This window comes from Ranitomeya imitator, chromosome 3, assembly GCF_032444005.1.
Source record: "Ranitomeya imitator isolate aRanImi1 chromosome 3, aRanImi1.pri, whole genome shotgun sequence".
NCBI lineage: Eukaryota > Metazoa > Chordata > Amphibia > Anura > Dendrobatidae > Ranitomeya > Ranitomeya imitator.
This window is the reverse complement of record NC_091284.1, coordinates 292578827-292605464: the sequence shown is the minus strand read 5'-3', so window position 1 is coordinate 292605464 and position 26638 is coordinate 292578827. Positions and strand designations below refer to the sequence as shown.

The window sequence follows — 26638 nt, the reverse complement described above, 5'->3', positions numbered from 1 at the left end:
ATTCAACATGAGCCATGGCTTCCTCCTGGGCGGAACAAGCAGATGTGCCGCAAGCTGGTCTACACCTTCTACCTTCTACAACCATTACAGACTTGATCTTTCTACATCTTCTGATCTGGCCTTTGGTAGAGCTGTTCTTAGTACAGTAATCCCACCCAAATAATGACTCTATGAAAGTCTCTCATGTGGGGTGCTGTCGTGGCGAAGGGTAAAAAGCCGGATTACTTACCGGTAATGCTCTTTTTAATGAGTTCACGACAGCACCCATGTACTACCCTCCCTAAATTATGCACAGTTCTTTCTTTTAAGTTCACAAGTAATGGTCGTATAGAATTAAGAAATTTACGTTGCTGAGTAAGAATGAATACTAAAGCTTTTGCGGTTCCTTTTTATACTCTGTAAACTAAACTGAGGAGGAGAGGGGACCGCCTCCTTTTATTCTGTAGGTTTCCTGTTCCTATGGGCGGATCCCTCTCTCTCATGTGGGGTGCTGTCGTGGACTCATTAAAAGAGCATTACCGGTAAGTAATCCGGCTTTTATCCTGGTTACCACTGTAAAAGTTAAAAAAAAAAAAAAAAAAAAAAAAAAAAAAAACACTACATACTCACATTTCGATGTCTGTAACGTCCCCCGCCGTCAGCTTCCCGCACTGACTGTGTCAGCGCTGGCCGTAAAGCAGAGCACAGCGGGGGACGTGACAGACATCGGAATGTGAGTATGTAGGGTTTTTTTTTTTTTTTTTTCTTTTACAATGGTAACCAGGATAAATATCTGGTTACTAAGCGCGGCCCTGCGCTTAGTAACCCGATATTTACCCTGGTTACAAGTGAACACATCGCTGGATTGGTGTCACACGCCGATCCAGTGATGACAGCGGGTGATCAGCGACCAAAAATAGGTCCTGATCATTCCCAAACGATCTCCCAGCAGGGGCCTGATCGTTGGTCGCTGTCACACATAACGAGATCGTTAGCTGGATCGTTGCTACGTCACAAAAAGTGTGACGTTGCAACAATATCGTTAACTAAATCGTTGTGTGGAGGTACCTTAAGAATCTTTAATTTTTTATTTTTTAAATACTATTCTGTTAATCGCTGCCCGTTGTTCAAGCTTATCTACATCTTTCTGAATCACTTCTATTATTTATTATTATTTTTTTAATGTTTACCATTCCTACAGGGGAAACTGGATGGATATCTGGGAAATAATGTCCCAGGAATGCCGTGATGAAGTTGTTTTAATTGATTCCAGTTGTCTTTTGGAAACTTTGGAAAACTACCTTCGTAAGCACAGGTATGTAATTGTTATTTCAACACTTCTAATACAAAAATTAAAATATGTTGATAAGTTCTCTAAGTGGGGTTTGTTTTTGTTATTATTTAGTATCATAGCACCATTTGTTCCATGGCACTTTACATGTGAAAGGGGTATACATAATAAAAAAAAAAAGTACAATAATCTTGAATGCTGCAAGTCACCTTCTGGTACAGGAGGAGAGAGGACCCTGCCCTCGAGGGCTAACAGTCTACATGTGATGGGTAAGGATACAATAGGTGAGTGTAGAGCTGTTTGTGCAGCTTTACAATAGAACAAGGGTTGCTGCAGGTGTTAGGCTTGTCGGAAGAGTTAGATCTTCAGGTTCCTTTTTTGAAGGTTGTCATGGTAGGCGAGAGTCTGATATGTGATGTCAGAGAGTTCCAGAGTAGGCGGAATGCACCGAAGAAACCTTGCATGAGAATTGTTTGGAAGAGGAGATAAACGGGGAGTATCTTGTGAGGATCGGAGGCTGCGTCCAGGTAAATACCGGGAGACTAGGTCACAGATGTATGGAGGACACAGGTTCTGGATGGCTTTGTATGCCATGGTAAGGGTTTTGAACTGGAGTTTTTTGGTAATGTGGAGCCAGTGAAGGGATTGACAGAGAGGAGAGGCCAGGGCATGGGTGGGGGTAGGTGGATTAGACTGGCAGCAGACTAAGCTCTAGACTAGCACGAAATATATTGCGGTTGTACATACACAGTAGTGTCATCAGCTAATAGTTAAACCTGAATCCCACTGATGAGGGTGCTGCGGGCACAGCTCCTGTGCCTGCTCTGTCACTATTGTCGTAATAGTATGGTAGTTTGTGGATCTGACCTTCTTACCGTGACTTACAGGATATGAAGGGGGTAATGCATGCTGAACACCTTTTCTCTGTATATTCAGTTTTTTCATTATAGTCACAATTTCCTTTCTATCAACAGGTTTTGTACAGACTGCAAGAACAAAGTACTTAGAGCATACAACATTTTGATTGGTGATCTAGACTGTAGTAAAGAAAAAGGCTACTGTGCAGCACTTTATGAAGGTCTTCGCTGCTGTCCTCATGAGCGCCATATCCATGTCTGTTGTGAGACCGATTTCATTGCTCATCTTCTTGGTAGAGCAGAGCCAGAATTCGCCGGAGGGTATGAGTATGTAACTTGCTAGAGTTGGCTTCTAGCGTTTACTGTTTTTTTTTTCCTTTTATCAGGCATTGTAAGTTTTTTTTTTTTTTTTTTTTGTGTGACTTTTAATATATTGAAAAGCATCTTTTTATTAATACAGTTATGGTGAATCCTGATACTCCTTAAAGGGAATCTATCACCATCATTTGTATCTACTATATAATTGTCTAAGGCTACTTTCACACTAGCGTCGTGCACTGCACGTCGCAATGCGACGTTGCGGTGCACCGACGCATACTGTGGAAGCGCCGCACAACGGGGGCAGCGGATGCGGTTTTTCAACGCATCCGCTGCCCCATTGTGAGTTGCGGGGAGGTGGGGGCGGAGTTCCGGCCGCGCATGCGCGGTCGGAAATGGCGGACATAACGCAGCAAAAAACCTTACATGTAACGTTTTTTGCTGCCGACGGTCCGCCACAACACGACGCGACCGTCGCATGACGGTTGCGACGTGTGGCAAAGCGTCGCAATGTGTCGTTAATGTTAGTCAATGGAAAAACAACGCATCCTGCAAGCAATTTTGCAGGATGCGTTTTTTCTCCTAAACGACGCATTGCGATGTGCAGTGCACGACGCTAGTGTGAAAGTAGCCTAAGGGTCACTTCCGTCTTTCTGTCCTTCTTTCTGTCACGGATATTCATTGGTCGCAGCCTCTGTCTGTCATGGAATCCAAGTCGCTGATTGGTCTCGCCAGCTGCCTGTCATGGCTGCCTCGACCAATCAGCGACGGCCACAGTCCGATTAGTCCCTCCCCTGCAGTCAGCGCCCGCGACAGCTCCATACTCCCCACAATCACCGCTCACACAGGGTTAATGCCAGAGGTAACGGACTGTGTTATGCTGCGGATAACTCGCTCCATTAACGCCACTATTAACACTTGTGTGACCAAGTTTTTACTATTGATGCTGCCTATGCAGCGTCAATAGTAAAAACATCTAATGTTAAAAATAATTTAAAAAAACAACAAATCATTATATACTCACCTTTCGCGACGCTCCGGTGACCTCCGGCAGCTTCCGGTGCCAAAGATGGTATGGGAGAAGGACCTGCCATGACGTCACGGTCATGTGACCGCAACGTCATCACAGGCCCTGCGCGAGAAGGACCTGCCATGACGTCACGGTCATGTGACCGCGACGTCATGGCAGGTCCTTGGCGCGCAGGGCCTGTGATGACGTCGCGGTCATGTGACCGAGACGTCATCACAGGTCCTGCACACCTGTGCGAGAAGGACCTGCCATGACGTCATGGTCATGTGACCGAACTACAAGGGGCCCTCGGAAGGATATGTTTATTTTTTATTTTTTAACCTGTGACATGCGTGGCTGGGCAATATACTATGTGGCTGGGTAATATACTACGTGGCTGGGCAATATACTACGTGGCAGGGCAATATACTACGTGGCAGGGCAATATACTACTTGGCTGGGCAATATACTACGTGGCTCTGTGCTGTATACTACATGGCTCTGTGCTGTATACTACGTGGCTGGGCAATATACTACGTGGCTGGGCAATATACTACGTGGCTGGGCAATATACTACGTGGCTCTGTGCTGTATACTACGTCACTGGGCAATATACTACGTGACTGGGCAATATACTACGTGACTGGGCAATATACTACGTGGCTGTGCAATATACTACGTGGGCTGTGCAATATACTACGTGGCTGGGCAATATACTACGTGGACATGCATATTCTAGAACACCCGATGCGTTAGAATCGGGCCACCATCTAGTAAAGTAATAAAAGGTGATTTATCAGCTTTCAGGCATACAGGTAGGACTCTCCTAAGCAGTTTATAGCCTGTATGCCCATAGGTCAAATGTTGTGACAATTACCTTTAAAACCTCAGCAATACTTAGGGTAAAGTCACACAAGGCATTTTTTTTTCTACAGCAAAACCTGATCTCTTAGTGGGAAGGACGCTGCTGTAAAAAAAGCAGGTTTTTCTGCGTTTTTTGCTGCGGTTTTGGCATGCTAAATTTTTCTCTTGTGCATACTGAATCTATAGAATCAGGTTTTGGCACATAAAATGCCGCAAAACTGGATATCTGCATTTTTCATCACCCATTCATTTCAATGGGTGAAAAAAATGCTGATCTAAATGACACTCACCATTGTGCATAAAACGCAGCAAAGCACAAAATCCTAATGACAAAAAAACAAGCTGTGTGCATGAGATTTCTGAAATCCCATAGACTTTGCTGGTACTCTGAAACACAGCTGAAATATGGCATAAAAAACGCATTAGAAAAAATACCCAATGTGACTTGGCCTTATGGGGCTAATGGCTTGAAAGGAGTTCTCCTGTTCTCGTTATGCTCTTTTGCTACTAGGGTCCATAAAAATCAGAGTAGTCCATGTGAAACACAGAAAAGGGAGATCATTCAGAGAAAGATTCTTTGTAGCTACTCTGGCTTGTAAATTCGGGTCACAAATGCTGAGCTCCCTTCAATGAAACGTTTTCTAAAGATTGCCAGGAGAGCTTGTAATGTACATGAAAGTGCGGGGTGGTATTATAATGAAAACAAGAGGTAGAGATTTCTTAGACACTGCACGCCCCGGAGTCTGGAAGAAATCATTAACCTAAAAGATTAAAATTCAATTTCTCAACTACACCGCAGCTATGAGGCATACAAGTAGGAATATTTCAACTGTATGCCCGTAGGAATAGCTTACCGTATATACACGAGTATAAGCCTAGATTATCAGCCTATATATTTTTTTTTTTTTTTTAAGGCTGAAAGTGCAGCTCTCGGCTTATACTGGAATCATTGTCCCAGGGGGGTCGGCGGGGGAGGGGGAGCGGCGGCTGTGACATACTCACCTGCTCCTGGTGTGGTCCCTGCATTTCCGATTGGTCTCCGGGCGCTGAGAGCTTCTTCCAGCGGTGAGCGGTCACATGGTACAGTAATGAATATGGACTTGACTCCACTCCCATAGGGGTGGAACCGCATATTCATTACTGTAATGAGCAGTACCGTCGACCGCTCACCGCTGGAAGAAGCTGTCAGCGCCCGGAGAAGGCCATCAGGGAAGCTGCAGGCATCGCGCCAGGAGTAGGTGAGTATAATGGGGAGGGTAATCAGCATTGCACGATATTCACCTGTCCTCGTTCCACCACCGTTTTCCGCGTCCTCTGCTGTGATGCTCGGGTCAGAGGGCACGATGACGTGGTTAGTGCGCTCCCTCTGCCTGAACAGTCACTGCAGAGTCCCGGAAGATGGAGCGGCGCGCAGCGGTGGAATGAGAATAGGTGAATATTGCACGTGCCGGGGGCCTGAGCGACGAGAGGTGAGTATGTCTTTTTTTTTTTTTTCTTTTTTTTTTTTTAATCGCATCAATAGCATATGGGGCAAATATCTCTATGGAGCATCTTATGGGGCCATAATCAACATTTGTGCAGCATTATATGGGTCAAATGTCTCTATGGAGCATCTTACGGGGCCCTTATTAACCTTTATGCAGCACTGTATGGGGCAAATATGTCTGGAGCATCTTATGGGGCCATTATTAACCTTTGTGCAGCATTATATGGGGCATATTTTAATATGGAGCATCTTATAGGGCCCATCATAAACTTTATGGAGCATTATATGGGGCTCCTGATTCATTACGGATATTTATTTTATTTTTTAAATTTACCGGTAGCTGCTGCATTTTCCACTTTATTCTTGTACTTGAGTCATTAAGTTTTCCCAGTTTTTTGTGGCAAAGTTAGGGGTCTCGGCTTATACTCGAGTATATACGGTAAGTGTCCCAGGGGTGACAGATTCCCTTTTAAGGCAAGCAAACTTCAGTATGGCTGAACGAGTCCTTTTCCTGTGGTATCAGGAGCCACTGCCTTTTGTGAAGTGTATGGAGATCAGTTTTTGAATCCTTTAACCCTTTAATGACAGCCAATTTGGTACTTAATGACAAGCCAATTTTTGCAATTCTGACCTCTGTTACTTTGGTTTTAACTCTGGAACGCTTCAACGTATCCCACTGATTCTGAGATTGTTTTTTTCATGACATATTGTACTTCATGTTGGTAGTAAAATTTCTTCAATATAACTTGAGTTTATTTATGAAAAAAAACGGAAATTTGGCAAAAATCTTGAACATTTTGCAATTTTCAAACTTTAAGTTTTTTGTACCCTTTTAAATCAGAGTGGCGTCACACAAAATAGTTAGTAGATAACATTTCCCACATGTCTACTTTACATCAGCACAATTTTGGAAACATAATTTTTTTTTTTATTGTTAGGACGTTATAAGGGTTAAAAGTTGACCAGCGATTTCTTATTTTTACAACAAAATTTACAAAACCACTTTTTTAGGGACCACCTCACATTTGAAGTAATTTTGGGGGGTCAATATAACAGAAAATACCCAAAAGTAACACCATTCTAAAAATTGCAACCCTCAAGGTGCGCAAAACCACATTCAAGAAGTTTCTTAACCCTTCAGGTGCTTCACGAGAACTAAAGCAATGTGGAAGGAAAAAATGAACATTTTACCTTTTTATTCGGTCGTCCATGACAGCACTACGGAGAGAGGGGATCCGCCCTTCAGGAACAGGAAACCTACAGATACATAAGGGCGGCACCTCTCCCACGCATCAGTTGGTTTCCTGTTCCTGTAGGACATGATTCCCTTCAGATACGACGACTTCGTTCACCTATCAAAACCCAGGCCGGCTGTCCGACCCAGGTAGCGAGGGGGTCTCCTACCTCGGGCAGTGCAGGTCCCTGGAAGCGCCACGGTGGGTCCGGGTAGGACTCCACAACAGTGAGCGGTGCAGGCTGGAGTGACATCCGGAGGAGGTCCATCCCCAGTGGCAGCAAGGTGAGTATGTCCCCCCCAGAGCGGTTCACCCTCCTGGGCCTCGGTCTTCCCCGCCTCTGACCCCCGTCAGTGCAGTGCGGTGCAAGCTTTCCGGGAGCGCCCTGTGCGCTCCTTTCGGTTCGGGGGGGCGGGACCGGAGCCGGGGGTCGGGCGCTGGCTTCTGCCGCAATCGCCGCTGTGCTGCGGCGGTAGTGTAGCGGCGGGCGGCTGGGGGGTCCAGCGGAGCCGTCCCCGGCTTCCAGGAGCGTCCCTGAGCTCTCTGCCCGGAAGTGACGCGTAGGGGCGGGGCCTAAACCGGAAGTGAAACGCCTGCCGTTTTTTTGCTTACAGCGCCGCTGTCCTGTATGCGGGGGAGGGGCGATTGGGGGTGGGGGAGCGTCCTGCACGTGGGGGGGTTGATTCGGCCACACAGCTGCACATGTTCCGGATCCGGGGGAAGGGCTATTTATAGCCGAACAGAACGCTGCAGGGCTGCTTGTGTGCCCATCTGCAGCTATGGATGAGCCGGAAGCTGCCGTCGGTCTGCTGGAGCAGGACAGATCCTCGGAGAAGTCCCATGCAAACCCCCAGCCGAAGACCCGCGGACGCAGTAATCAGCCCAGTCGCAGATCTAGACAGAAGGATCTGGACCGACCCCCCCAGTGATCCGGTACCTACCGCTACTGCCTGGGTAAGAGATCTTCGTGAATGTACCCTGATGCAGTCTTTTCCTATGTTTATTTCCGTAGGGGAAAAAAAGCGCTGGTAAATCAAAAAACAAGGAGTGCGCGCTATGCGCTTGCCCTTTGCCAGACGCCTACCCTAAAAGACTTTGTCAGTCGTGTGTGCGGCAGACGGTAGGAAATAGTTGAATAGGATACGGTATAGCGGTAGCACCGGATAAGTGACATAGCCCTTTTCTCCGCTCCCATAGGTGGCGGAGGAGTCTCCCGATTTCACTTCAAATCTTAGGGAGATTATCAGGAAGGAGGTGAAGGATTCCCTGAAATCCCTATCCCGGGCAGAGCCTTCCAAGAGAAGAAGGGAGTGTAGCGCCTCAAATTCAGATTCGTCCGCTGGCCCAAGTAGGGACATTGATTCAGACGCCTCTGTCTCCTCAGCGTCCTCTTCGGAAGAAGAGTCAAACAGTTTCTGTTTCCCGTTGGACCAAATGGACAAACTAATTAAATCAGTTAGATCCACCATGGGGGTGGCGGACGAAAGGCCAGAACGTTCAACGCAGGACCTAATGTTTGGCGGTTTAGACCCTAAAAAACGTAGGTCTTTTCCGCTCAATGACAGGGTGCAGAACCTCATCAAAAGAGAATGGAAGAAGCCAGAGAAAAAAGGCTCTTTTCCACCGGCCTTTAAACGAAGATACCCCTTTGAGGACCCCATGTGAACACCTGGGATAAGGCGCCAAAATTAGACGCGGCAGTGTCTAAGGCATCTAAGAGATCATCTATCCCCTTTGATGACATGGCTTCCCTAAAGGATCCTCTAGATAAAAAGGCTGACTCGTTCCTGAAAGGGACATGGGAGATGTCGGCTGGTGCCTTGAGACCTGCTGTGGCTGCAACATGCGCAGCTAGATCGATGATGGTCTGGCTGGATCAGCTAGGGTCTAAATTGGAAGAAGGTGTTTCCATAGATTCCATGTTGAAATTCCTGCCAACAATCCAAAATGCTGCTGCCTTTCTCGCAGACGCTTCTGCGGATTCGGCAAGAATGGCGGCTAGAGCGGCAGGATTATCGAACGCAGCACGCAGGGCCCTATGGCTGAAATGTTGGCCGGGTGACCTTCAATCCAGATCTCGTCTGTGCTCTATCCCATGCGAAGGGGAATACCTGTTTGGGCCAGTCCTAGATGAGCTGCTAGAGAAACCGGAGATGAGAAGAAGTTTCCTAATCTACCAACTACTTCTTACAGGTGCCCCTTCGTAGGGAAAAGATTCTTTCGAAAGAGACCAGCCAGAGACCAGAGCAGATGGGACGATAAAAAGAAGAGAGGTACTGGGTTCATGTTTGGTGGAGGACGTCAGGAGCCACTCCGTGAAATCAAAAAACCACCCCAATGACTAGTCGCCACGGTGGGAGGTAGACTATCTGCCTTCTACCCGGCCTGGTCCAAGATCTCCAGTAGTGATTGGATTTTGGGGTTGATGGCTACGGGTCTGCGGCTAGAATTCTCCTCTATCCCTCAGAACTTCTTCCGAATCACCCCTCTCAGATCCTCTCCAGCGGAGCAGGCGGCCCTGGAAGCAGTAGTTCACGATCTGCTCAATAAAAATGTCCTATCTGAGGTTCCGGAAGGAGAACAGGGTATTGGTTTCTACTCTCCTCTATTCCTAATAAGTAAACCAGACGGCTCCTTCAGAACAATCATTAACCTTAGAGCGCTGAATAATTTTCTGACCGTTCAACCATTTAAAATGGAAACTATAAACACCGCAATAAAGCTGCTGTTTAAAAACTGCTTTATGGTAGTATTGGATTTGAAGGACGCCTATTACCATATCCCTATTTATGCAGGTCACCAACGATACCTGAGGGTGGCGGTACGGTTGGATGGGGTAGTAAAACACTTCCAGTATAGGGCCCTTCCCTTTGGGATTTCGGTCGCCCCTCGGGTATTTACCAAAGTAATGGCGGAAGTTATGGCACACCTGCATGAGTCCAACATTCTAATAATCCCCTACCTGGACGATCTCCTTATCGTAGGTAAAACGGCGGATCACTGTCTGGAACAGTTACATAAAGTGATGTCGGCTCTAGAGCGTCTGGGGTGGATGCTAAACGTTAAAAAATCACGGTTACAGCCCATGACGGTGCAGCGATTTTTAGTCCTGACCCTGGATTCCCAGGTTCAGGAATGCCGTTTGCCTCGAGAAAAAATTAATTGCCTGCACCTTCAGGTGCTGAATGCCTCAAAAAACCCCACCATGTCCCTACGAAGAGCCATGTCTCTGTTATGCTCTCTCTCGTCCTGTATTCCAGCGGTCCGATGGGCTCAGTATCATACGAGGATACTTCAGGGCGAGGTGCTGTCACATCAAAAAAGGTTGGGGGGATGTCTAGAAAGTCTGTTGACCCTATCCCAAGACGCTATTGTATCCCTCTGTTGGTGGTTAGACCAAGAGAATCTGTCCACAGGGGTCCCCTGGGAATATAATATAACTCGTATTGTCACCTCGGACGCTAGCCCTTCTGGGTGGGGGGCTCACATGGGGGATACATTGGTCCAGGGGCTTTGGGATCGTGATCAGTTGGAAATGTCTTCCAATCTAAAGGAGTTAACGGCTGTGGAGCAGGCGGTTAAAACACTCCTTGTCTATCTACAGGGCCACCACGTGCGGGTATTCTCGGACAATCGAGTCACCGTGGCATACATAAATCACCAAGGCGGGACTCGTTCCAGATCCCTGATGTGTGTAGCAGATCGTCTGTTTCATCTAGCAGAGCAACATCTTCTCTCGTTGACGGCTGTACACATAAAAGGGGCAGAAAACACTACGGCGGATTTCTTAAGTCGCAACACATTGAGGCAGGGAGAGTGGTCCCTGAACCCTGAACGGCACCATCTTCGACCTTATCGTGGAAAGGTGGGGACAACCAGAGGTAGACCTGTTTGCCACAAAAGAAAACAGGAAAGTGGCACAATTCTGAACCCCAGAGAAAATCCCCTGTCAGTAGATGCCCTCCTCATAAACTGGGACTTCAGGCTAGCCTACGCCTTTCCTCCCCTGTCTCTACTTCCTCTGGTGGTGAGGAAAATCAGGAAGGACAAAGCCACAGTAATATTAATTGCCCACTTCTGGCCCAGAAGGATGTGGTTTCCATGCCTGAGGGCTATGTCGATGTCCGATCCATGGGTCTTGCCAGACATTCCGGATCTCCTATCCCAGGGCCCAGTCTACCATCCTCGGGCGGTTGGCCTTCATCTGATGGCATGGATTTTGAGCGGGCGCTGTTAAAAGATAGGGGGTTCTCGCCAGCGCTCATTAACACGCTGCTGAAAAGCAGAAAAATGATAACCACAAAAATCTATGTCAGAATCTGGAAGAGATTTCTTCAGAACTCGGGGGCAACAGCTGGACAGTCAGTACCGATTGTCCAGATCTTGGAATTCTTACAAAGGGGGTTAGATATGGGGTTATCCCCAAATACTCTTAAGGTGCAGGTATCAGCCTTGGGGGCCCTCTATGGCTGCAACATTGCTGAGAATCACTGGGTCAGCAGATTCATCAGGGCAACAAAACGGTCTAGGCCAATTGTGAAGAATAGAGTCATGTCTTGGGACCTGAACCTAGTCCTCTCAGCCATGACAGAGGCCCCATTTGAACCAGTTTCCTCAGCCTCTATTAAACATCTATCCCTTAAAGTAGCCTTCCTGGTGGCCATAACATCGGCGCGTAGGATAGGTGACATACAAGCATTATCCAGGGTTCCCCCTTACATGCAGCTTAGAGATGATAGAGCGATACTATCCCCTGATCCAGCATATCTCCCTAAAGTAGTGTCCAGTTTACACAGAACACAGGAAATAGTTCTTCCATCTTTCCTCCCCAATCCTACTAACGATAAGGAAAGGAAGTTACACACTTTAGATGTAAGAAGATGTATCCTGGAGTATCTAGCGGTAACTGATCCCTGGAAGTTAGATAATGCCCTATTCGTGTGCTATCAGGGTAGTAGGAAAGGGCATAGAGCATCGAAATCTACTCTAGCTAGATGGATCAGGGAGGCTATCTCGCTGGCATACATCTCAAAGGGCAAGCCGGCGCCTGAAGGTCTTAAAGCACATTCGACTAGAGCTATGGCGGCTTCGTGGGCGGAAAGATTGGAGGTGTCGATCGACCAGATTTGTAAGGCTGCTACTTGGTCTTCTCCAAACACTTTCTATAACCATTATAGATTGAACCTGGGTGCCTCTTCTGACCTCTCTTTTGGTGTAAGGGTGCTGCAAGCTGTAGTCCCTCCCTAATTAGTTACTCTCTGTAATTCTCTCCGTAGTCCTGTCATGGACGACCGAATAAAGTCTAAATTACTCACCGGTTAACGGTGTTTTTCGGAGTCCATGACAGCACCTGTACATACCCTCCCGTCTTCTTAAGTTCTGGGTGTACACCTCTTCCTTTATTTATATATATAATTATAATAGTGAATAGTTAGTTATTATATTATTGTTTATTATGAATGCTATTAACCTTGGTGGTCCTCTTGTGCTCTGTAAACCAACTGATGCGTGGGAGAGGTGCCGCCCTTATGTATCTGTAGGTTTCCTGTTCCTGAAGGGCGGATCCCCTCTCTCCGTAGTGCTGTCATGGACTCCGAAAAACACCGTTAACCGGTGAGTAACTAAGACTTTCAGAAAAAAATTAATTTGGAACAATTTTTTTATTTTTTTATTTTACAAGGTTATCAGGAGAAAATGGACCATAAAATTTGTTGTGCAATTTCTCTGGAGTCTGCTGATACCCTGTATGTGGGGCAAATGGCAGAGCTCAGAAGGGAGGGAGCACAGTTTGACATTTCAAACGCAAAATTGTATGGAATCAATGGTGGTACCATGTCGTGTTTGGAGACCCCTGATGTACCTAAACAGTTGGAACCCCCCAATTCTAACTCCAACACTAACCCCTACACACCTCTAAGGCTGATTTCACATTTGCGTTTGTGTTCTTAGCGTTTTGGACGCATACATCCGCATAGGTCTTGATTTCCTATCTTTTACATTGTAGACGCAGGTCCATGCGTTTGCATGCGTTAGCCCGTGTTTGCTTACGCGTGCGTATTTCGTGGTGCGCGGCTGACGCACCATGTTAGAATTTTTGTGGCTGAAAATTTTTGCCGCCATACGCATGCAAACACTTTGCTGAAGGAGTGCGTCAAACTCATTACAGTCTCTATACACAAGTGCTTGCGTTGGCGTTCGCTTGTGTTCTTATGAGTAAACATGTCTAGGAACTTGTTTTAAGCATCTCCAGCTCAACGTGATGCAGGCGTGCAACACTGCTTACGTTCAGGCTATGCAGCAGACTCGGTACTTCCACCAGGCACAGGTGGTATTTCCACCTGTGCCACTAATTACACACTTAACATCAATACCGAGTTCTGCTGCATACGGCCACCACCATGCCCAGTCCTGCCGCTCACCACTACACTGCCACCACCTGCTGCTGCAATCCACTACACCACCATGCCGAGACCTGCTCCTGTACGGCTGACCACCGCCATCATCAGTAGGCCGCCATCATCAGTAGGCCGCCAGAAGAACCTGCACGGCTGTCAACCACCACCACCAGGCCGGGTCCAGTTCATACATTCCCTGCTAATCCCACCACTCCCACCCACCCACCCAAGGAGACACAAAAAAAGGAGGATGTCGCATAAAACTGGACAGAAAGCAAAAAGAACAAAAGGCAGCAGATGTGTTGTACTACCTCCACCCTCCCTTTTCAATGTGTCTGTGTTGTCCAGTTTTTTTCTCCCTTCCGATGTCTCTCCCGTCCCATGTTTCCACTCCTAATGTGTCTACTTCCATCCTTGACCTCCCAGACCCCACAAGTTTAGTTACCCCTTCCCCTGGAACCCCTTCATCGTCCACCCGTAGCCAATCCTCCCAGCTCCATACACCCCAGATCCATAACATTTCCCCTCCAACGGTTTGTAAAAGTAAATTTTTATTTTTGTTAATAAATTTGTGTTGTTTTCCCCCAATCACTGCTTGATCTTTGTCTCTTTCATCGCTGTCAACACACGTCGCTGTCTACACACAGTTTTTGCCACCTTATAGCTCCATGACACACAAATATACTGCTCCCCTTTTTTATTTGCTTTACACAGCAGGTTTGCTTCTTGTGTGTGTAACGGAGCTATGAGGTGGCAAAAAAAGAGTACTGAAAATCCTCCAAAAATATATATTAATACAGCAAAAAAGGTCAGGGGTCAACAATGCTCACCTGCCCAGGTGTCGGCACTAGTGCACTAGTTCTGACACACGGGCAGGTGAGTATAGCTATGAGGTGGATTAGCTCCATCATCTCTTCAGTCTGCATCAGTATATATATAAAAATGCTGACTGAAGAGATGATGGAGCTAATCCAATGTCACCTACCATAGCACTGACCTCAGAGAGAAGAGGTGTAGTGTAAAGCATGGGTTACATAATCCAATTTGGTTATAATCCAATCCGTGTCTCATGCAATCTGCATGATACAGCGAGTGGATTTTCTAAAAACTGTTGTGAACCGGTGATCACCTTATTAAACTTTTAAAAAAAATAATTCTAATATAGAGGGCACTTGGAACAGGTGTTTAACTAGAGTTGTTTTATTGTCAGCAAACATTAAACTACATTTTAATAATTACAGGTACATAGCAATACACAAGATTACACTAAACTGTCATCTTGCCAGGACAGACGTCCACTCTCAGAAACAAAGTAGGACACATATGTATCCCTCATTTGGGTAACTTCAACTGTTGTCCTGAGAGGAGGTTGATGGTTATCTGGCAATGGGTTAGAAACAGGTTCATCAAGTTCAATGTTGGGTTGCTATTTAGCCATTGTATAGTTGTGCAGAACCACACACACCTTGACCACCTCATCGACTGTCTCAATTTTCAGATTAATGGCTGTCCCTAAAATGCACCATTTTGAGACAAGGATACCAAAGGCACACTCAACAGTTCTTCGTGCCCTGGTCAGTCTGTAATTAAAAATCCTTTTTGTGTGGTTCAAGTCCCGACTGGAGTATGGTTTCAGGACGTTTCCACACATTTGAAAGGCCTCATCCCCAACCACAACAAATGTCATTGCCGGGCCCTGAGTGTTGGGAAGAGGTTGTGGCATGGGGAAATTAAAATGATTCCCATACAACCGTTGGCCCATGTCTGAGTTTTTAAATGTTTGGGAGTCATTACCATGGCCAGAAGATCTAATGTCCACGGCGACAAACCTGCAGTCCGCAGCTGCAATCGCCATGAGCAGTATGGAAATATATTTTTTTATAATTAAAGGGAAGGTACCGCGTTTGTAGGTCATTAATAAATCACTGTAATGTAGCATAATATGCTGCTATAAGCAAGTTTGAAATGCATGTGAAACAGATTTAATGTGTTATGAGTTTAAAGAATGCACTGGGGGCTTACATCTTGGTTTTGCAGCAGTAGCAGGGCACTATCAGTGTCAGATTATGGCACCCCATGGACATAGGGTCAGCACAGGTCTATTATCTCCTATCTGTAACATTGCAACAGCATTAGCAGTGAGCTGGGCACGCCTCTCTGCACAACTCACTGCTGTAGGTGTGACTAGCTGCCATTTTATTATAGCCCTGTGCTCTCTATCGCAGGACAGAAGAAGCCCTCACTGCTCCTCTGTACTCCAAGCAGGCACACATCCTCTGCTCCTCACAAGCTGCCCTCCCTGTGTGCTTCTCCTGCTGTCTCCCCCTCCCCCCTCACACACAGTCCCTGTGATCTCCAGTAAGCTGCACTCACAGCCTGCAGAGAGGGAGGTGACACCTGGAGAGAGAGAGCAGGGCAGCTGACAGGACAGGGATTAAAGTGGGGGAAGGGGGATGGCAAGAATGTTGTTCACAAAAAATGCTGCTGAGCCCACTGTGTTCTGCCCTTCTGTAAACAAGCTTTGCCTCTGATGCAGTAACTGCTGGTGATAGCAGGTCACAGGGCAGTCACACACAAAATGGTGCTGCCCTGTGATTCTGCTCTTCATTCTTACGGTTAGCAACAAAATTGGGGCAGTAACTGCTGACATCACCATTTCCCTCCCCTTTTGGGTGGTCTAATATCCCTGGTGCAGAGCTGCTAAATCTTACTATAGCTGCTTGAGGTCTAAAACGGAAAATGCTCCCCCTAGTGGTAAATATGTATATTTGTAGAAAAATATATAATATTTTTCATATAGAAATGTTTGCAAACATTGCATTAATACATTTTAATTACTATTTTAAGCTTAATTTTACAAAAAAACAAAATACAAGAAAACTGGTGGCACCTTCCCTTTAAAGTACTTGGATCCAGTTCCAGCCAGTTTGGTATTCCTGATATGTTTTCCATCCACTGCTCCCAAACAGTTGGGGAAATTACAAACTTCAAAAAATTGGTCTGCAGTTTGCTGCTAGATTTCCACACGGAGAACATCCCACAAAGCCCGCCATGTGTCTGCAATAATCCCAGAGAGTGTGGAAATTCCTATCCGGAACTGGAAATGGAGCTATGATAGTGTCTCTCCGGTAGCCAGGAATCTGTCGAAAAGAGAAAGGGGAAAAAAAATAAATCAGAACAGGGGTTTTGCAAAACCGAGAAAGAAATGGGGAAAAAAAACATGGCTTTTATAACAATAATATTTAGGACAGTATATAAGCAAAACAAAAAAAGGGAAAAATATTAAGTACATTGGGGGCGTGTCCTAACTGGCCATGTGAGCGGACACACAAAAGAGCGCTCCCGCTACTGATCTTCTAAAAATCCTGAGCAGACTCCGCTGACCAGGCTTTTTTGCGGCTTACCGGCTGGCTGAAGGTCTGGGGAGCAAAGCGGTGCTGAGCGGTGGACCCGACACCGGAGGAAATGACCAGATGGCGGCAGAAAGATGCGGGAGCTGGCGATGCAGGAGCCAGTCAAGATGGCGCCGAGGCCAGGGAAGACGCGGACAAAGTTAATGCCGCATGTCAGAGGCGCATGGAGGTGGCGGCGAAGCTTCAGCAGTTTGCCAGAGTGGGAGAAGCGGAGGAGGCAGAGAAGGCAACTGGAGCTGATATGGAGGAGGAGGATGCGATCCCGGCAGGAGAGCAAGAGGTACAGAAGGGGAGGGAGAAAAACAACATGGTCGTGGCAATAGGGGGACCTGGAGATATGACACTGGGAGATGAGCCGACCCTCACGGATGTTTTTGCAGTGGTCTCCTCATGCAAACAGTCTCTGAATACCCTGACCCTCCAGATGCAGGAGGTTAAAGGGGAAACAGCACAGATAAACACAGCATTGCAAAAGATGGACAGACGCATGGGTGTGGTGGAGGAGAGGATGAGCACTGCAGAAGATCATATAGTGAATCTGCAAAAGGCGGAGAAAAAGTTTGCTCAAGCGATATCAGAGCTGGCCGCCAAAAATGAGGATCTGGAGAACAGGGCCAGAAGGAATAATATACGTATAGTGGGTCTGCCTGAAAAAACTGAGGGGAGAAACCCCACTGAGTTTGTTGAAAGCTGGCTGATGGAGAAAATTGGTGGCACAGTGCTGACAAAAGTGTTTGCCGTTGAGAGAGCTCATAGGGTTCCGCCGAAGCCCCCTGCCCCAGGAGCGAATCCCCGTACCATGCTTGCCAAAATACTGAATTACAGAGACCGGGACATTATCCTTAGGAAGACTAGAGACCCCTAACACACCAATAATCCCAACCCTAACCGTAATCCCAACCCTAACTTTAGCTCCAGCCCTAGCTTTAGCACAGCTCACTTTAGCCCAACCCTAACCCTTAAGGAAAAATGGAAATTAATACATATTTTTTTATTTCATTAATTTTACCTAACTAAGGGGGTGATAAAGGTGGGTTTTATTTATTCATATTTTTTTTTGATCACTGTGATAAGGTTTATCACAGTGATCAAAATGAACCAATAGGAAAAATGTCCTATTTTTGCCGGATGCCGGCCGGCAGATCTCGGCGGGCGCACTGCGTATGCGCCCACCCTTTTCTTTTCGGAAGAAGACTCCGGCGGCCCGGGGAACTTCGCGCGGGGTGGTGGGTAGGGTTGCAGGGACATCGGAGCTACATGGGGGTATTGGGGGACCCCATTTCTCTCTCCTCTGATGTGCGAATAAAAACTGTTTGATCTAAAGTGAAAATTTTTGTGACATAGTTAAAATGTTGTTTTTTTTTTCCTTCCACATGCCAAACATTTCTGTGAAGCGCCTTAAGGGTTATCCCCTTCACGACATATGCCGTGCATGTACTGTGCATGTCGTGTCTCTCCCTTTGATGTATAAAGGCACAGATGATTGGCCTCGGGGAGACCAAAACATCCAACACTGCGGAGACACCATCACGTGTTTCTCAACGCAGTGATTCCAGAACACTGCCCCCATCCCTTATGGGAAATATGCAAATGCAAGTAAAGAAGCTGCGGAGACACCATCACGTGTTTCTCGACGCAAGCAGTGAATAGCCAGGCCTTTCCCCGGGAAGGAACAACCACGGGAAGGGCAGCATCCTATGAAGGAAAGCCACCTATGCCAAGCATGGTATCCATCCACAGACAGCTGTTTCGGGGTTTTTGCCCCTCATCAGTGTGGAGTAGGAATCTGGCTATTAGGAGCAGTGCCTAGTAAAAAGACTATAAAGGCACAGATGATTGGCCTCGGGGAGACCAAAACATCCAACACTGCGGAGACACCATCACGTGTTTCTCAACGCAGTGATTCCAGAACACTGCCCCCATCCCTTATGGGAAATATGCAAATGCAAGTAAAGAAGCTGCGGAGACACCATCACGTGTTTCTCGACGCAAGCAGTGAATAGCCAGGCCTTTCCCCGGGAAGGAACAACCACGGGAAGGGCAGCATCCTATGAAGGAAAGCCACCTATGCCAAGCATGGTATCCATCCACAGACAGCTGTTTCGGGGTTTTTGCCCCTCATCAGTGTGGAGTAGGAATCTGGCTATTAGGAGCAGTGCCTAGTAAAAAGACTATAAAGGCACAGATGATTGGCCTCGGGGAGACCAAAACATCCAACACTGCGGAGACACCATCACGTGTTTCTCAACGCAGTGATTCCAGAACACTGCCCCCATCCCTTATGGGAAATATGCAAATGCAAGTAAAGAAGCTGCGGAGACACCATCACGTGTTTCTCGACGCAAGCAGTGAATAGCCAGGCCTTTCCCCGGGAAGGAACAACCACGGGAAGGGCAGCATCCTATGAAGGAAAGCCACCTATGCCAAGCATGGTATCCATCCACAGACAGCTGTTTCGGGGTTTTTGCCCCTCATCAGTGTGGAGTAGGAATCTGGCTATTAGGAGCAGTGCCTAGTAAAAAGACTATAAAGGCACAGATGATTGGCCTCGGGGAGACCAAAACATCCAACACTGCGGAGACACCATCACGTGTTTCTCAACGCAGTGATTCCAGAACACTGCCCCCATCCCTTATGGGAAATATGCAAATGCAAGTAAAGAAGCTGCGGAGACACCATCACGTGTTTCTCGACGCAAGCAGTGAATAGCCAGGCCTTTCCCCGGGAAGGAACAACCACGGGAAGGGCAGCATCCTATGAAGGAAAGCCACCTATGCCAAGCATGGTATCCATCCACAGACAGCTGTTTCGGGGTTTTTGCCCCTCATCAGTGTGGAGTAGGAATCTGGCTATTAGGAGCAGTGCCTAGTAAAAAGACTATAAAGGCACAGATGATTGGCCTCGGGGAGACCAAAACATCCAACACTGCGGAGACACCATCACGTGTTTCTCAACGCAGTGATTCCAGAACACTGCCCCCATCCCTTATGGGAAATATGCAAATGCAAGTAAAGAAGCTGCGGAGACACCATCACGTGTTTCTCGACGCAAGCAGTGAATAGCCAGGCCTTTCCCCGGGAAGGAACAACCACGGGAAGGGCAGCATCCTATGAAGGAAAGCCACCTATGCCAAGCATGGTATCCATCCACAGACAGCTGTTTCGGGGTTTTTGCCCCTCATCAGTGTGGAGTAGGAATCTGGCTATTAGGAGCAGTGCCTAGTAAAAAGACTATAAAGGCACAGATGATTGGCCTCGGGGAGACCAAAACATCCAACACTGCGGAGACACCATCACGTGTTTCTCAACGCAGTGATTCCAGAACACTGCCCCCATCCCTTATGGGAAATATGCAAATGCAAGTAAAGAAGCTGCGGAGACACCATCACGTGTTTCTCGACGCAAGCAGTGAATAGCCAGGCCTTTCCCCGGGAAGGAACAACCACGGGAAGGGCAGCATCCTATGAAGGAAAGCCACCTATGCCAAGCATGGTATCCATCCACAGACAGCTGTTTCGGGGTTTTTGCCCCTCATCAGTGTGGAGTAGGAATCTGGCTATTAGGAGCAGTGCCTAGTAAAAAGACTATAAAGGCACAGATGATTGGCCTCGGGGAGACCAAAACATCCAACACTGCGGAGACACCATCACGTGTTTCTCAACGCAGTGATTCCAGAACACTGCCCCCATCCCTTATGGGAAATATGCAAATGCAAGTAAAGAAGCTGCGGAGACACCATCACGTGTTTCTCGACGCAAGCAGTGAATAGCCAGGCCTTTCCCCGGGAAGGAACAACCACGGGAAGGGCAGCATCCTATGAAGGAAAGCCACCTATGCCAAGCATGGTATCCATCCACAGACAGCTGTTTCGGGGTTTTTGCCCCTCATCAGTGTGGAGTAGGAATCTGGCTATTAGGAGCAGTGCCTAGTAAAAAGACTATAAAGGCACAGATGATTGGCCTCGGGGAGACCAAAACATCCAACACTGCGGAGACACCATCACGTGTTTCTCAACGCAGTGATTCCAGAACACTGCCCCCATCCCTTATGGGAAATATGCAAATGCAAGTAAAGAAGCTGCGGAGACACCATCACGTGTTTCTCGACGCAAGCAGTGAATAGCCAGGCCTTTCCCCGGGAAGGAACAACCACGGGAAGGGCAGCATCCTATGAAGGAAAGCCACCTATGCCAAGCATGGTATCCATCCACAGACAGCTGTTTCGGGGTATTTTGCCCCTCATCAGTGTGGAGTAGGAATCTGGCTATTAGGAGCAGTGCCTAGTAAAAAGACTATAAAGGCACAGATGATTGGCCTCGGGGAGACCAAAACATCCAACACTGCGGAGACACCATCACGTGTTTCTCAACGCAGTGATTCCAGAACACTGCCCCCATCCCTTATGGGAAATATGCAAATGCAAGTAAAGAAGCTGCGGAGACACCATCACGTGTTTCTCGACGCAAGCAGTGAATAGCCAGGCCTTTCCCCGGGAAGGAACAACCACGGGAAGGGCAGCATCCTATGAAGGAAAGCCACCTATGCCAAGCATGGTATCCATCCACAGACAGCTGTTTCGGGGTACCATGCTTGGCATAGGTGGCTTTCCTTCATAGGATGCTGCCCTTCCCGTGGTTGTTCCTTCCCGGGGAAAGGCCTGGCTATTCACTGCTTGCGTCGAGAAACACGTGATGGTGTCTCCGCAGCTTCTTTACTTGCATTTGCATATTTCCCATAAGGGATGGGGGCAGTGTTCTGGAATCACTGCGTTGAGAAACACGTGATGGTGTCTCCGCAGTGTTGGATGTTTTGGTCTCCCCGAGGCCAATCATCTGTGCCTTTATAGTCTTTTTACTAGGCACTGCTCCTAATAGCCAGATTCCTACTCCACACTGATGAGGGGCAAAAACCCCGAAACAGCTGTCTGTGGATGGATACCATGCTTGGCATAGGTGGCTTTCCTTCATAGGATGCTGCCCTTCCCGTGGTTGTTCCTTCCCGGGGAAAGGCCTGGCTATTCACTGCTTGCGTCGAGAAACACGTGATGGTGTCTCCGCAGCTTCTTTACTTGCATTTGCATATTTCCCATAAGGGATGGGGGCAGTGTTCTGGAATCACTGCGTTGAGAAACACGTGATGGTGTCTCCGCAGTGTTGGATGTTTTGGTCTCCCCGAGGCCAATCATCTGTGCCTTTATAGTCTTTTTACTAGGCACTGCTCCTAATAGCCAGATTCCTACTCCACACTGATGAGGGGCAAAAACCCCGAAACAGCTGTCTGTGGATGGATACCATGCTTGGCATAGGTGGCTTTCCTTCATAGGATGCTGCCCTTCCCGTGGTTGTTCCTTCCCGGGGAAAGGCCTGGCTATTCACTGCTTGCGTCGAGAAACACGTGATGGTGTCTCCGCAGCTTCTTTACTTGCATTTGCATATTTCCCATAAGGGATGGGGGCAGTGTTCTGGAATCACTGCGTTGAGAAACACGTGATGGTGTCTCCGCAGTGTTGGATGTTTTGGTCTCCCCGAGGCCAATCATCTGTGCCTTTATAGTCTTTTTACTAGGCACTGCTCCTAATAGCCAGATTCCTACTCCACACTGATGAGGGGCAAAAACCCCGAAACAGCTGTCTGTGGATGGATACCATGCTTGGCATAGGTGGCTTTCCTTCATAGGATGCTGCCCTTCCCGTGGTTGTTCCTTCCCGGGGAAAGGCCTGGCTATTCACTGCTTGCGTCGAGAAACACGTGATGGTGTCTCCGCAGCTTCTTTACTTGCATTTGCATATTTCCCATAAGGGATGGGGGCAGTGTTCTGGAATCACTGCGTTGAGAAACACGTGATGGTGTCTCCGCAGTGTTGGATGTTTTGGTCTCCCCGAGGCCAATCATCTGTGCCTTTATAGTCTTTTTACTAGGCACTGCTCCTAATAGCCAGATTCCTACTCCACACTGATGAGGGGCAAAAACCCCGAAACAGCTGTCTGTGGATGGATACCATGCTTGGCATAGGTGGCTTTCCTTCATAGGATGCTGCCCTTCCCGTGGTTGTTCCTTCCCGGGGAAAGGCCTGGCTATTCACTGCTTGCGTCGAGAAACACGTGATGGTGTCTCCGCAGCTTCTTTACTTGCATTTGCATATTTCCCATAAGGGATGGGGGCAGTGTTCTGGAATCACTGCGTTGAGAAACACGTGATGGTGTCTCCGCAGTGTTGGATGTTTTGGTCTCCCCGAGGCCAATCATCTGTGCCTTTATAGTCTTTTTACTAGGCACTGCTCCTAATAGCCAGATTCCTACTCCACACTGATGAGGGGCAAAAACCCCGAAACAGCTGTCTGTGGATGGATACCATGCTTGGCATAGGTGGCTTTCCTTCATAGGATGCTGCCCTTCCCGTGGTTGTTCCTTCCCGGGGAAAGGCCTGGCTATTCACTGCTTGCGTCGAGAAACACGTGATGGTGTCTCCGCAGCTTCTTTACTTGCATTTGCATATTTCCCATAAGGGATGGGGGCAGTGTTCTGGAATCACTGCGTTGAGAAACACGTGATGGTGTCTCCGCAGTGTTGGATGTTTTGGTCTCCCCGAGGCCAATCATCTGTGCCTTTATAGTCTTTTTACTAGGCACTGCTCCTAATAGCCAGATTCCTACTCCACACTGATGAGGGGCAAAAACCCCGAAACAGCTGTCTGTGGATGGATACCATGCTTGGCATAGGTGGCTTTCCTTCATAGGATGCTGCCCTTCCCGTGGTTGTTCCTTCCCGGGGAAAGGCCTGGCTATTCACTGCTTGCGTCGAGAAACACGTGATGGTGTCTCCGCAGCTTCTTTACTTGCATTTGCATATTTCCCATAAGGGATGGGGGCAGTGTTCTGGAATCACTGCGTTGAGAAACACGTGATGGTGTCTCCGCAGTGTTGGATGTTTTGGTCTCCCCGAGGCCAATCATCTGTGCCTTTATAGTCTTTTTACTAGGCACTGCTCCTAATAGCCAGATTCCTACTCCACACTGATGAGGGGCAAAAACCCCGAAACAGCTGTCTGTGGATGGATACCATGCTTGGCATAGGTGGCTTTCCTTCATAGGATGCTGCCCTTCCCGTGGTTGTTCCTTCCCGGGGAAAGGCCTGGCTATTCACTGCTTGCGTCGAGAAACACGTGATGGTGTCTCCGCAGCTTCTTTACTTGCATTTGCATATTTCCCATAAGGGATGGGGGCAGTGTTCTGGAATCACTGCGTTGAGAAACACGTGATGGTGTCTCCGCAGTGTTGGATGTTTTGGTCTCCCCGAGGCCAATCATCTGTGCCTTTATAGTCTTTTTACTAGGCACTGCTCCTAATAGCCAGATTCCTACTCCACACTGATGAGGGGCAAAAACCCCGAAACAGCTGTCTGTGGATGGATACCATGCTTGGCATAGGTGGCTTTCCTTCATAGGATGCTGCCCTTCCCGTGGTTGTTCCTTCCCGGGGAAAGGCCTGGCTATTCACTGCTTGCGTCGAGAAACACGTGATGGTGTCTCCGCAGCTTCTTTACTTGCATTTGCATATTTCCCATAAGGGATGGGGGCAGTGTTCTGGAATCACTGCGTTGAGAAACACGTGATGGTGTCTCCGCAGTGTTGGATGTTTTGGTCTCCCCGAGGCCAATCATCTGTGCCTTTATAGTCTTTTTACTAGGCACTGCTCCTAATAGCCAGATTCCTACTCCACACTGATGAGGGGCAAAAACCCCGAAACAGCTGTCTGTGGATGGATACCATGCTTGGCATAGGTGGCTTTCCTTCATAGGATGCTGCCCTTCCCGTGGTTGTTCCTTCCCGGGGAAAGGCCTGGCTATTCACTGCTTGCGTCGAGAAACACGTGATGGTGTCTCCGCAGCTTCTTTACTTGCATTTGCATATTTCCCATAAGGGATGGGGGCAGTGTTCTGGAATCACTGCGTTGAGAAACACGTGATGGTGTCTCCGCAGTGTTGGATGTTTTGGTCTCCCCGAGGCCAATCATCTGTGCCTTTATAGTCTTTTTACTAGGCACTGCTCCTAATAGCCAGATTCCTTCTCCCTTTGATGTAGACTCTGGCACATGTCAGCTGTTTTGAACAGCTGATATGTGCCCCTAAAAGCCGTGGGTGGAATCTCGATCCACCCGCGACTGTTAACCTGTTAAATGGCACTGTCGTGTTTTAATGTGATCGTCACTAATCCTGCCCATACGTGCCCGTGTCACATGACCGTGGGTCACCGATGGGTTGGCATGACAATCCGGGTTTTGTAAGCAGAACCTTGTGGTTGTCATTGCCGGATTGCTGTGAGTGGTCGTCGCTCATAGCAAGTGAGCATTTCTGCTCCATAGAGCAGCACAAGCAATTGGAAGATCGCAGTTTCTAGTCTCTATGGAGACTATTGAAGCCAATGTAAAGTGAAAAAAAAGTTTTTAAAAATATTAAACAATATATAAAAGTTCAGATCACCCTCCATTTGCCCCATTCAAAATAAAACAAATTAAACAAAATTAAAAATGCACGTATCGCCGCTTTGAGAATTTCTCGTATCAAGCTATAAAAAGAATTAATCTGATTGGTAAACGGCGTAGCAGAAAAAAAATGTCAAAACGGCAGAATTTTTGGGGGGTCGTAGTAACATCTTATTAAAATGCAACAACGGGCGATCAAAAGACCGTATTCATATCAAAATGGTATCAATAGAAACCATCGGCTCCGTACACAAAAATAAGCCCTCAACCAGCCCCGGATGTGACGCTAGGGGTCTCAGAAAATTGTTAATTTTTTTTTTTGTCAGCACCTAAATAAAAAACAACCTAGACATGTTTGGTGTCTATGAACTCTTAATAACCTGGAGAATCATAGTGGCAGGTGAAGGGGTCTTTGAATGTGGTTTTGAGCATCTTGAGGGGTGCAGTTTTTTTTATTTTTTTTTAAATGTCACTTTTAGGTACTGTCATATGGGCTCTTCAAAGTCACTTCAAATCTAATGTGGTCCCTCAAAAAAATGGTTTTGTAAAATTTGTTGGGCAAATGAAAAATCGTTAGTCAACTTTTAACCGTTATAACTTCTTAACAAAAAAACATTCAAAAATTGTGCTGATGTAAAGTAGACATGTGGGAAATGGTATTTATCAACTATTTTGGGTGACATACCGTATATACTCAAGTATAAGCCGAGGGTTTTAGCCCATTTTTTGGGGCTGAAAGTCCCCCTCTCGGCTTATACTCGAGTCATACCCAGGGGTCGGCAGGGGAAGGGGAGCGGGGGCTAATTATACTCACCTGCTCCTTGGCGCGGTCCCTGCATGTCTTTTCCCCAGCGTCGGCAGCTTCTTCCTGTACAGAGCGGTCACATGGTACCGCTCATTACAGTAATGAATATGCGGCTCCACCTTCCATAAGGGTGGAGTCGCATATTCATTACTGTAATGTGCGGTAACGGTGACCGCTCAATAGAGGAAGAAGCAGCAGCGCCGGGGAAGCATGGACTGCACCACGCCAGGAGCAGGTGAGTATAATGAGCGCAGCGCTGCGCGATAGTCACCTGTTCCCCGTTCCAGCCGCCTCTCTGTCTTCAGCAGTGACGCTCAGGTCAGAAGGCATGGTGACGTGGTTAGTGCGCGCCCTCTGCCTGAACGTCAGTGCTGAAGATGGAGCGGCGCGGGAACGAAGTCAGGTGAATATTGAAAGTGCCGGGGGCCTGAGCGACGGAGAGGTGAGTATGTGATTTTTTTTTTTTTTTTTTATCGCAGCAACAGCAAATGGGGCATGTGTCTGTATGGAG

General features: G+C 47.5%; 1 protein-coding gene across 6 annotated transcripts in view; it reads left to right on the top strand.

The window, feature by feature from the left end:
* GGNBP2 (gametogenetin binding protein 2) overlaps positions 1 to 26638 on the top strand; it is a 288037-nt gene that overhangs the window by 160198 nt on the left and 101201 nt on the right. For 4 of the 6 annotated variants that reach the window (XM_069756544.1, XM_069756542.1, XM_069756547.1 and 1 more), the window contains 2 exons: positions 1181 to 1294; positions 2245 to 2454. In XM_069756544.1, the coding sequence (XP_069612645.1) occupies positions 1181 to 1294; positions 2245 to 2454 (324 nt within the window). The remainder of the gene's footprint in view (positions 1 to 1180; positions 1295 to 2244; positions 2455 to 26638) is intronic. The other 2 variants (XM_069756543.1, XM_069756545.1) reach the window with 1 other exon arrangement.